The sequence below is a fragment of the Girardinichthys multiradiatus genome, chromosome 11, assembly GCF_021462225.1.
Source record: "Girardinichthys multiradiatus isolate DD_20200921_A chromosome 11, DD_fGirMul_XY1, whole genome shotgun sequence".
NCBI classification, from domain to species: domain Eukaryota; kingdom Metazoa; phylum Chordata; class Actinopteri; order Cyprinodontiformes; family Goodeidae; genus Girardinichthys; species Girardinichthys multiradiatus.
In genome coordinates, this window is record NC_061804.1 from 34,373,554 (window position 1) to 34,385,977 (window position 12,424).

General features: G+C 41.9%; 1 protein-coding gene across 1 annotated transcript; it reads right to left on the reverse strand.

Moving 5' to 3' along the window:
- Positions 1–744: 744 nt before the first annotated feature.
- Positions 745–12,043, reverse strand: slc25a35 (solute carrier family 25 member 35). The gene is made up of 5 exons (XM_047379876.1): positions 11,124–12,043; positions 10,979–11,044; positions 10,747–10,899; positions 6,733–6,867; positions 745–3,371 (listed from the first exon to the last, which is right to left on the reverse strand). Exons 1-5 carry the CDS (start codon positions 11,493–11,495, stop codon positions 3,201–3,203), a joined length of 897 nt encoding a protein of 298 aa, XP_047235832.1. The 5' UTR covers positions 11,496–12,043; the 3' UTR covers positions 745–3,200.
- Positions 12,044–12,424: the final 381 nt, after the last annotated feature.

Sequence of the window (12,424 nt, forward strand, 5' to 3'; positions counted from 1 at the left end):
AACAATTATTCTTTTTCTATTTGCTGCCAGTAAAAAACCTTCAGTGCTTTTTATACATCTTTACGTAGGGCGCTACAGCAGTCATGAGGAGGAGAAAGTATTTTGAATGTTTTTTAAAGTTTAACCAAAGTGGTTTCCGCATTATGGCTTGAATAACACGTTATGAATTGACTGCATACTCTAATAACAGCCCAGTGTAACTTTTAGTGGCACACAATAATTATTACAAATAAAGTCTTACATAGTGTTGTTTGGAACAGTCATCTTAAAACTATTTTGGCAAACCATTTACAGTTTCAAACAAGCTCCGAGTAATAGAGCAAATTTACTTTTTAAAGGTAGATAAAATGGCAATACGTCTCCTTCACATATGATGAAACATTTGGTTTAATCAAACAAACCCTATTCTTCCTCCTGCTTGTGTGCACGTTAAGATGGAAATCACAATGTGCTGTCATGTGTAAGAACTTTCAAACACAACTCATTACGTTTTTGACCTTTGCAGATGGAAGCTTTAAGTTATGAAGAAAGCACCAAATCTGTCTGACAGATGACCCATCAGCTTCGCACTTTCTGTTGAGGATAAAACAATTTTTCACATGGCTGATCAGAGTCGTTCTGACGATGAAGAACGGCTGAAGGTAGAAAAACATCCATCACACTGAAAAATCTAATTTTAGTTTTAAATGTTGCTGATGTTATAGTTGTATAATTAATTTGTAACAAAAAACAATGAAATGTCACTTAAGTAAAAAGTGTCACAATTTATATCCTGAATACATTTTTAAAAGGCACACAATTATAGAAAATCATTATTGCATCACATTAAATCTAGTTTTAGAGAGAAACAAAAATTAGTCTTCTGGCTGGTAAATGCTTATGCATTTCTGAGGTACTTTTATGAGAATATTGTAAGAAAAACATTCTATCCACAAGAAAAGAAGGGCATTGCACTAAAATGCAAATCAAACTCCAGGTATGCAAAACAAAAACTGAATAATAAAAGCTTATTCCTCACCATAGGCACATTGAGAACCCTAAACTAGAACTTAACTGTTTTCCATATCGCTTTATGACTGCATGAATTAACTCTCCCCGAACAGTGCTCAGGACGATGTTTAACTAACATGTAATGTTTGTTGGAATGCAAGTTCAACAAAACACTTTAAACAATATAAACTGTTCTGGATGCAAAAACAGTGACATCCTGCCCAGAATCTAGACAGCAGAATTCATTTTAATGCTGCAAAATGTCTCTGAATGCCCAAACCTGCATAGCTAAGTGGCTGCAACGCTGCAGCTTTTCAACACATCCAGCAACGCATGGACGCTTATAACTGCTCCATTTAAACATTATTACAGTAATCTTATCTGAGAAAAGTCATACAGCAGCATAAACCACAAAAAACTGGAGACCATCCAGCTACAAATAGAAAGAAATTCACCAATAGGTGGAATTTATCCTAAAATCAACTGTTGGTTTTTTGTAATCCCTAAACCATCAGTCAAAAATCTCATATTTTACAGAATCCTTGGATTATTCTTCATCTGGTAAGCTCGGCCATGCCCTTTACTGCCAAGAAACTCTTCTTGCCACGTTGCAAAAAGTGCAAAATCTCTTAATGAATTAGCCCTATGGATAACAGATAACCGGACTAGTAACGAAAAACTAAATCTGACCTTTGAGAAAAAAAACAAAAACAAAACAGCCATTTGTGTCACTGAGTTAGGAATTTCAGGATATATCTCTTCAACGAACCTAAACACCTGAAATATGTCAACTCTCGGTCCTTGCTGCGACATCATGGCTGTTCGCCTCACTGGAACGTCCTCTCAGCTTGAAATTGTGCACATCTCTTTATGGAGGTAAATCAAAGGCCATTTACAAAGATAACTAGAGATTGACCAACAGGGGGCGCTATAAACAAGAAGCCAATAGCGCTGACAAGCGGCATTCTAATGCAATCCATAACTTGCTGTTAGCAAACTTCTAAACTTAAAATTAATTCCTACGTAATGTCTTTTAATTTAGCTTATTCGTGGTGTGTGTCTTAGAACTTAACTGTACAAATCCAATTAGCAATCTAAACCTTTTCAGTGGCTGGTGTTTGTTTTGGGGGGGCAACAGACCAAAGAAATCAGCCTGGAGGAAAGGCAACATTTTCTGTGACAGCAGGCCTCTTGAGAGGGAAATGTTTGTCAGGAGTGGCCTGGGCAGGGCTGATTGGAAAGAGGAGCCGTATCATACCTGCTTCCAGTTTGATTTCATAATAATTTTCCCTGGATATAGAAGAGGTAGCCATTCAGGTATAAAACAAAACACCCTGAGGATGGAAAAAAAATTAAGAGTTTATGAATTTTCTTTAGTTTCAGTTCCTGTTTTAAAAATTTTACTGGATCAGCACTGGGTCAGTTTTACTTCTCCAGCTGCGGACTCTTCAAATAACTATTTAGATATTTTTTTCCTGCTACCAATGTAGCAACCAATGGAGTTCAGCCTCTTCAAAACTGTTTCTATGCGAGTTTGTTTTTTATTTGACTACTTAAATTAACAATTCCATCTTAAATGAACTTCATCCTGAATTTTGTTAGAAATGTTCATTTCTTCACATTTTAAAAATTTTAATAAATTCTGGTTTATCAAGCGGGATTTGGATTGATGTGACAATCCGATGAATTGATGATCAGCCCCCCCATCAGTCTCAACATTACACTGAGTCAGCCAGAGCCAGACTCAGGGTGTGACTGGATCTTTGGTTCACTGACACACAAACAAGTCTGATTGGATTGTGTCAAAGTTATTTGGCAGCAGTGAGCAGCTCTGGTGGTACTTTCTCCATAATGTATAAAGTGCACATTTTATATGCTTCGGAATGATGAAATTAGTCATAATGGTTCATGTATTTACACCACATGACTGACTGACTGTATGTTTTTTTTTTTTATCTGTGTATATATCAGTAAGAGAAATGGTTCCATAAATGCTTGAGCTTCTGAATGAAGTTTCGAAATCTCTGACTTCATTGCCCGCACAATTCAAGTTTAAGGTCGGTGTAAAAAGTAACCTTTGGTCTGTCCCTGTAAAAATATTAAAACAAGGAATCTCCTAGTATTTCTTCAAAATCTTAGAATGAGAATCATTTCTAACCTCTGCACCCAGAACTTAACGAGTCACCCATATTTTGTGTTAGTCCCTAATGTTATCTGAGCTTCTGGTGCAATTTGCGCAGTTCGTCCCAGAAGAACAGAGACAGAATGGTGTGCGGGCCGAGTCGGAAATAAGAGGCTCCCAAGCCTTTGTAGAGTCCTGTCAAACCCTCCTTTTTCAGAGTCTTGGAGAAGCAGTCAGTGAAGCCGTTATAAAGCTGCCCCTGAAAAACAAGATAAGAGAATCACTTTTAATCAATAAAACAGAAGCTCTCTCTCTTCCTTCCTTTTCATTCTGCTATCACATTACAACCACAAGAAGAGAATTAATCAACAAAGCAGCTAAGATGCCCATTGTGGAGGAGCTGCAAAGACATACAGCTCAGGTGGGAGAATCTACTGAGAGGACAACAATTAGTCCAGCACTTCACAGTTTTGGGTTTTATGGACCAGTGGCTTGTATATAGCCTCTTGAAGTTCCATTTAAAGTCTGCCACAAGATTTGCAGAGGGAAAAGCAATTATGTGGAAGACGAAGCTCTGGTCAGATTAGATCAAAAATCTTCTTTTTGGCCAACATTTGGACAATAAATGCTATGTGTGACAACAAATGAACACTGCTTATCATACTGAGTACAGCATGGTGGTGAAATATGGTAGAAGCAGCATTGTGCTGTGGGGAAGCTGGCCAGAGCAGATGAAAAGATGGACAGAGCTAAACACATGGCAATCATGGCATTAAACATTTTATAGCCAGCATGACTGGAGCAGAAACAAATCCCAGAAACCGTTGTTCACAGACTCTCAGCTTGAGCTCATGTCACAAAAATGTAACATTTTGTCGACCCAATATATAAATACTTCTAAAACCATCATTTTTCATCCACTTCACTACTTTGTGCTGTTCTACCATATAAAATCCCTATAAAATACCTTCACGTTTGTGGTTGTAACTTGACAACATGGTAAAAAGCACAAAGTATAAGTGATTTTCCAAGGCTCTGTAAGTCACAACTTACTATATGAAGCTCTTCATGAAGACCACAGAAAACAAACACTCGTACTCGTACTCGTCGTCTTCCGCTTATCCGGGACCGGGTCGCGGGGGCAGCAGACTCAGCAGAGACGCCCAGACGTCCCTCTCTCCAGACACCTCCTCCAGTTCCTCCATGGGGAACAAACTCCCATGAACCCTCGAGCACCCTGTAGAGGGTATAGAGCTGGTCCAGTGTTCCACGGCCGGGACGAAAACCACACTGCTCCTCCTGAAGCCGAGGTTCGACTATCGGTCGGACTCTCCTCTCCAATACCCTGGCGTAGGCCTTACCAGGGAGGCTGAGGAGTGTGATCCCCCTGTAGTTGGAACACACCCTCCGGTCGACCACCACCCCAGTCTGCCAGTCCAGAGGCACTGTCCCCGACCGCCACGCAATGTTGAAGAGGCGTGTCAACCATGACAGCCCTACAACATCCAGAGACTTGAGGTACTCAGGGCGGATCTCATCCACCCCCGAAGCCTTGCCACCGCGAAGCTTTTTAACCACTTCGGTGACTTCAGCCAGGGTGATGAAAGAGTCCAACCCCGGGTCCCCAGCCTCTGTTTCCACCACGGAATGCGTGATGGCAGGATTGAGGAGATCCTCGAAGTACTCCTTCCACCGCCCGATAATGTCCTCAGTCGAGGTCAGCAGTCTCCTACCCCCACTATATCTCCAGGTGTCACTGTCGTTCCCCACGTGGGCGTTGAAGTCCCCCAGCAGAATAATGGAGTCCCCGGGAGGGGCACTATCCAGCACCCCCGACAGGGACGCCAAGAAGGCCGGGTACTCTGCACTACCACTCGGCCCGTAGGCTGAAATGATAGTCAGAGACCTCTCCCCAACCCGAAGGCGCAGGGATACGACCCTCTCATCCACTGGGGTAAACCCCAACACGAGACGGCTGAGCTGAGGGGCAACAAGCAAACCCACACCAGCCTGCCGCCTCTCCCCGTGGGCCACTCCAGAGTAGAAGAGAGTCCAGCCCCTCTCAAGGAGATGGGTTCCAGAGCCCACGCTGTGCGTGGAGGCGAGCCCGACTATTTCTAGTCGATATCTCTCGACCTCCTGCACAAGCTCAGGCTCCTTTCCCCCCAGTGAGGTGACATTCCACGTCCCTAGAGCCAGCCTAAGCATCCGGGGATCGGGCCACTGAGGTCTCCACCTTCGTCCGCCACCCAATCCTCTTTGCACCGGTCCCTCACGGTTCCCCCTGCAGGTGGTGGGCCCACTGGGCCCACCATCTGCAACAAATAATCAAACAATCAAAAAAAAATCCAAGGGGATGCAACAGAAGCAGAGATGGTGTCTTTCAATCCCTGATTTTCCTCTGGTATCAGGTGTTCTTTTGTTTAGGTTTACATATTCCATGATTATATAATGGCAGTACTGTCACCATTCTCAGAAATAGACCGCTTGACTGATCACACCTTGAAGAGCAAAGGAGGAATGAATACTATAAATGACCTTTAGGTTTGATTTAGTGCTTCAGAGAGCCTTAACAATGAACCATTTTCTTCCCACAAGTGGAATGCAACAGTTACTCACAAATCTTTCCATTTCCTGCAAATGACTTGGCACAGAAAGCAAACTAGGTGCCTTTGACAAATGGTTGAAGGAAAATGTAAAACCCTCACAGACAGAAAACTGTATCTCATAAAGACCTGTGATAGAATTAAAACAGATCTTTAGCATTAACTAAAACAAAAAATAATTCATAATAGAGAAAAGTATGTTTTAAGATCACAAGGATCACAGCAATAATAATGCTCAATTTAAAAGTAAAAATCCTTGTTTGATGGGCAGAACATTATTCAAATGATCAGTTTCATATTGTCATTCAGCAGATTCTTTAATCTCAAGCATTTTGCAGTTGAACACATACTAATAAGGACATATTTAAAGTATGTCCTCACCTACAGGCACTTCAAAATGTAGCAGAACCGGTAAATCAAACTGTTTCTTGATTGGAAATCATTCAAGCCACAGCCTCTCTTCAAGAAGGGAGTAATACTTTCACAAGGTTCCTTATCTTGCCACATATGTTAGCATTTCTGAAAAAGGCTGTAATGTTTTTAAGGTATTTTGATTTCTTGTGATGAACCCTCATTTTCTACATTCAATGTGTGCTGGAAACCATACTCTTTCTGCTTTATTGAACATTTATGTTGGACAATTGTTTCATTTAAAATGATTAATTATCTTGGTCCAGCTTACAGAGCTTGTTGCTCATCATGTCGTGAAAGGCTATGTTGGGATTTTAAATACCATTTGATAGTCTAGTTGTATGTTTATGATATTCAAAGGTTGAAAACGGAACTTTTTAAAATTATCTTATTTCTTACTTCAGATATATTGCATTTTTAATTCCTTCTTTTTCTTTGTTTTATTAGTTAAATTGAATTAAAATCTTTAAGTTTTAGTATCTGCATTCAGCCTAAACACGGCTCATCTGTAGATCTGATGTATTGAGGCTAAGAGAAACAGGAGTGAAAACCTCCCCCCTAAATAGAAACCGTACCATAACCCTTCCATTTTATTTTACTTACTTTTCCCAAATGATTGACAGGCTGATTGTAGAGCCGTGTGCTGACCACATCGAAAGGCGTCATAGCCAGCACCACTACCACGCTGCTCATCATGCCGGCACTTAGAGCCACCAACCAGCTGTCCTGTGGGAAAACCTTTGAAAAGACAGAAAATGTTGTAAGGCAGTATTCTCACGAGATCCGGGAGTGAGGGCTCAAAAGCAGAAGAGACATTCAGTTCTCAGCATAACAGAAGTGAGAGGTCTGACTGTGGAGTGGCAAAAAGCAAGTCATTATTAGCTTACTCTTACATAGCGACTATGTTTAATTTTAACAAAGTGAAACAGAAGAATGGTTCTAAAGTTAGCACCGGTCTACAGCATGAACTACAGTGTCTTCCACGATTATAAGGCAATAGAAAAGATTGGGAGAAAGCCATAAAATAAATGTTGCAGTATCATAATCTCACAACACACCCTGCTGTTGCTTTGTCCGTCTCCCTTTAGCTAACGGAGAGGGATCAGTCCTCCTGGGTCTTCTCTTGTGATCTCTTCTCTTCAGCTCATCACACAGGTTTTCTATCAGATTTAGGACTAGGAATTGAGCCAAATGTTTTGGATCATTATCCAGCTAAAGTTGCAATTATCTAGATTTTCTTTTTTTTGTAAAGTCAAGCAGATTTTCATTTAAAATTCCCTTGTAGTTTAAGGGGCTGATAACAGTATGTAATCTAACAAGGTTCACAGGACATTTGGAAAGGAAAGAGATCCAAAGCATCAGACATCCTTCACCATACATAACATTGGGCACAAGGTGTTTTTCCACATATTAATCCTTAGTTTCTTCTCAAACTCACTTGGAGAGTTTTTTGGTGAAAGGCTCAATCTCAGTCTCATCTGAGCAGCAAACATGGTTCCAGTTAAAATCCCAGCAGGGCTAAGCAAAGTCTTGGTGTTTATGTTTGTAATGGTAGGACACAGACTTCTTTTTTCATTTGTGCCTCCCGAACAATCGATTGGTAAGTAGATGGTTGTTATGGACACTTGGTGACCCTGATATGCCCCTCTGTGCTATAACAGTGAGCTTTGTAGATTTCTTTGTGCGTCTCTGTGTCATGTCATATATTTAGTGTGTGTTCCTTGGTATTTGGAAGTCAGGCTTTCTGAGTCCCTATTCAGAAAAAAGAAAACAAGAACGCACCCTGAGGACAGAATCCAGACTGGAAAATTCGGACCTCTCCAAGATACACCGAGTTCACCATCCAATATAGCTACACACATATAGAAGGCTGTGAACATTGCAAATATAAACTAGAAACTGAGAACCTTTGACAGTTTGTATCTTAATAAATTAGTGCCATGTGTACGGCTATAAAATATCTTCTTGTGAACATTTTAGCTAGGGGCGGCTGTGGCTCAGGTGGTAGGGGTTCGTCCTGTAACCGGTGGATTGCCAGGTCGAACCCCCCACTCTGTCCTTCTCAGTCGTTGTGCCCTTGGGCAAGACATTTCACCCAACTTGCCTGCTGATGGTGGTCAAAGGGCTCGGTGGTGCCTGCGTATAGTAGCCTCACTCCTGTCAGTCTGCCCCGGGGAAACTGTGGCTACATTGTCGCTCACCACTGTCAGTGTGGGAATGTGTGCATGACTGGTTGAATGACTGATTGTAGTGTAAAGTGCTTTGGGGTCTCTGGGGACTTGATAAAGTGCTATACAAGTGCAGACCATTTACTATTTTCCTTTTGTATTTAAAGATATAAAATAGAAAGAAACACTTTGTAATGGCTTATATTGTTCAAAATAGTAAGCAACAAAATAGGGATGCATGATTTCAGGGAAAGCATGACATTGTGATATTATTGCTAAATATCGTGATGATGATATTGGTTATAATTAGCCAAGATTTTGCTCACTACTCTTTCTTTTCTATGATCACTATGTCCATACTAATCTGCTTCCAATCTTGATCAATAAGAGCAATGTCAGCTGTTCCCATCCAGTCAGCATATTTATAACTGGAAGCAGAGTTCTAAGGCATGGCATCTGAGATAATATTACCTACTAAATGTTGCATTCAAGCACTGCTTTGTGATCACACATATTGATACTGCAATGACAAATTGTGATTGTATATACTGAGTGCCTGTATGCAAAAACAAAAAGTAAATCCCATCATTTTACAGTGTTGGTAGCACTGCGCAACCGTGCTACCAACTGCACCACCGTGCAGTTGGTAGCATGGTGGTGCAGTTGGTAGCAAGAAGGTCCTGGGTTCGATTCCCGGCCGGGGGTCTTTCTGCATGGAGTTGGCATGTTCTCCCCGTGCATGCATGGGTTCTCACCGGGTACTCCGGCTTCCTCCCACAGTCTAAAGACATGCCTGTTAGGTTAATTGGTCACTCTAAATTGCCCTTAGGTGTGAATGAGTGTGTGTGTGGTTGTTTGTGTGTTGCCCTGCGATGGACTGGCGAGCTGTCCAGGGTGTACCCCGCCTCTCGCCCATAGACTGCTGGAGATAGGCACCAGCTCCCCTGCAACCTACTATGGAATAAGCAGTAGAAAATGACTGACTGACTGACTGACAACCAGAAAGCTCTCAACTCTGGTATGACATCATTCCCAAATCCAAACTCCAAGTTCCAAGGCAACCTGAATGCATCATTACACTCCAGGGAATATAATGATTTTTTTTTTAAGGAATAAGATAAGATTACACACATAAGGCTTATTACACACTTTACTGGAAGTACAAATAAATGTCCCCATATCCACTCTACTGTATGTATCTATCCACTTTTTAAATACCATAAATAAGTAGGTAGCACAGCAGCAGCTAAAACCTTTCACCTCTTTGAATGTATCATAGTTGTAGACCAGTGAGTGGCATAGAGCTGACATAGAGCTGTTTATGTAAAACACAAGACTATGCGGTTTGTAAGATGTATAGCGGTTTATAAATGAGCCAGGGTTAGCTGGGATGTTGGGAGTCCATCCACAGACTTTTTGCAACAGAGCAAGTTACACAACTATGCAAATGGTGAAAAACCCTAACTTCTTCCTGTCAAGTAAAGATAACACTCCTTATTTATCTGTATACTTCATAATTATCAAGGCATCTCTTTAGCTAGAGTTTAGACAGCAAGTAAACCACTTATGTAAGCCGAACATTTTCAGAAAGAGGGGCCCAGCAAGAGGTGTAGAATTACAATTCCAGGGGAGTGCATTACAGAGCGTTCTGTCGTTGCAATAATGACTGTTTGTGTAATCTGTGCACAGCTACTGACTACAAATGATGTATTCTCTGGATTGAATGATTGCAATAGTAATAAGCAAGCCTGCTAATCTTTTTAACCCTAACAGTTAATACGGCTGGAACAATTTGTTCTGTCCAGCTAAGAATTGGGCCAGTAGGCATGATAACCTTGAATGAAAAACGGTTTGCAGAACCTTTATAAAGAATAATAAAGAACATGATCTAATTGCTTTTATTTAAAAACAGAAAAGCAACAATTATTGCTGCTCGAGTACTTCAGTATAATACAGTAGTTATGTTGGATATCTCTGACATTTCTTTATTGTAAGGTTGATTTGGACATAAAGACTTTAGTAAAACTATATAATAAAAACCTACTAAATGTAGTATTAGTTCTTAAGAGCTTATAAGATTAGACTTTATAGTAATTTTGCTTTTCATAGAGCAAGTGTGGAAGTATAACAAGCAATAATAGATGGTTAGTCAGGCTGTTTGCTGTGGTAGAGTCTGCAGTAGGTCAAGGAAATGCTGCTTGTAGCTTGCTTGTGGTAGTTTTAAAATAGCGTTAACTTAATAAGATTGATGGGTGGAGCTCCTTAAGTTTCAAATACATGGATGTCTGTGTTTTTCGACACCAAATATATTGACAAAGTGCCAAATTTATCTTTCTGCCAAGATTAAAAAGTTGAAAACCTTTTTTAGCACCTGTTAAGAAGTTTTGAAAACAGATATCCTCATCTTGGCAAGCTATCTTCATCATACCCCAAGAAGATATTTTCTAACCTGAAGATCAATAATTAGCTCCTTGGAGGAGGAGAAGGTGGAAAGCTGGGTTGCAGACCCCACGCTGACCCTTGGTACAGCAGCACTGGAGCCCCTCCACAGTCCCAGAATGCCATGCTGCCTGTAGATAATTCTCAAAGCATGGATCATCCCCTGCCACAAGAAGAAGGAGGAGGAGCACATGAGAAATCTGCATTCCCATTTTCACTATGACTGTGGGTTACTGTGTTACCTGGTGTTTATACTGATGTCCCACTGCGATGGAAGAGGTAGACTGACTTTGCAGATGAGTCTTCACCTGTCAGTGTGCAGAGCGCATTATTATAATACAGAAGTGACACCTGTCAGACCTTCACAAACTGAAGTCAGCTACAAACCAGATACACAGGGCTGCCCATGACGGCGCCCACCACCCCAGCAGCAGCTCCCGCAATAGTGGTTTTCACCGCGCTGACCCTTCCGTTAGTGTGGATGTAATCTGCCGACTCAATGATGGCGTAGGAGCCGAGCCGGACTCCATTCATGAAAAACTGATAAAACAGCCCGGGGACTAGCCCTTTCTGCAAGCCTGCTAGTCCGTCCACTTTACCGATAGTGTAGAAAGCGTGGAAAACGTTGCGATAGTAAACCTGGTAGGTGCCGCGGCTCTTCAGCTCCCCTTGAAGTTGCATCCGCGTCTTGACGACCTCCAGCGGGTTGGTGAAGAGGCACGCTGCGCAGGCCGCCACGCCGCCCAAAACGAAGTCCATCCAGGCAGATCGACACAACGACCTTCCGTCCGTCGGCAGGAGAGCTGCTAGGTTTGATGACACTGGTTCCTGTCCTTGATGTTTGTGGGTTTCTGCTCAGCAACGATCTCTCCGCCCACTTTCACTTACAATCCCCTCGCATCACACGCCACAAGTTAGATACATGTGGGTGTGTCCCAATTCAGGGGCTGCATCCTTCGAAGGACGTATTTGTTGGCCGATTACGTAACAGCGCGGCGACGAAGGCTGTCCCAATTCATGAATCATTCCGAGACTCCTTCAAATGCGGCCGACAAATGTGTCCTTCTTTTGCCCGATAAGGATGGGTCGTGAGTGTCCTTTGCGGTCCATCATTCCCCATGATTCATTGCGGGTCGAAGCGGATTGGTCAAGCAGGGGCAGCCATGGCGGACCACAGCGGCAAAAGCTGGGTTCAAATTGTGAAACATTACACTTTCTGTGACGCAAATTAACTTCTACGTCCCAATCCGCAGCTGCTCACTTGCGGCCTCCGTGGTTTTAGCTAGTGATGTCAAAATGAGGCTTTATAGAATCATTTTGAACCATTGTGTCCTAAAGCGGTTCACTATCCCAAGCTTTATTCAATTCCCTTGGGCTACATCTACTGGCAGTAGCAATTGTTGCACCAAATGAAGCCCAGCGAAAATGAGAGAGACAACAAGCTCAATTTGTGGCAGTGGCAGGCAGAAATGGCAGTTCCGTAAAAGCTTGCTACGGCGGTTGCCGCTGTTTTTGTGGAAGCTAATACTGATAATCGGCAAATGGGTTGGCATTATAGTTAATAGTGTCTGTGGAGCTGCCATCGGAAGTGATGCCAATGCTGATTATCGGCAAATGGGATGTCATTGTGGTTATAGCCTGTTACCTTTAAATAATGATGTCATTATTGATTATTATTTAATAAACAG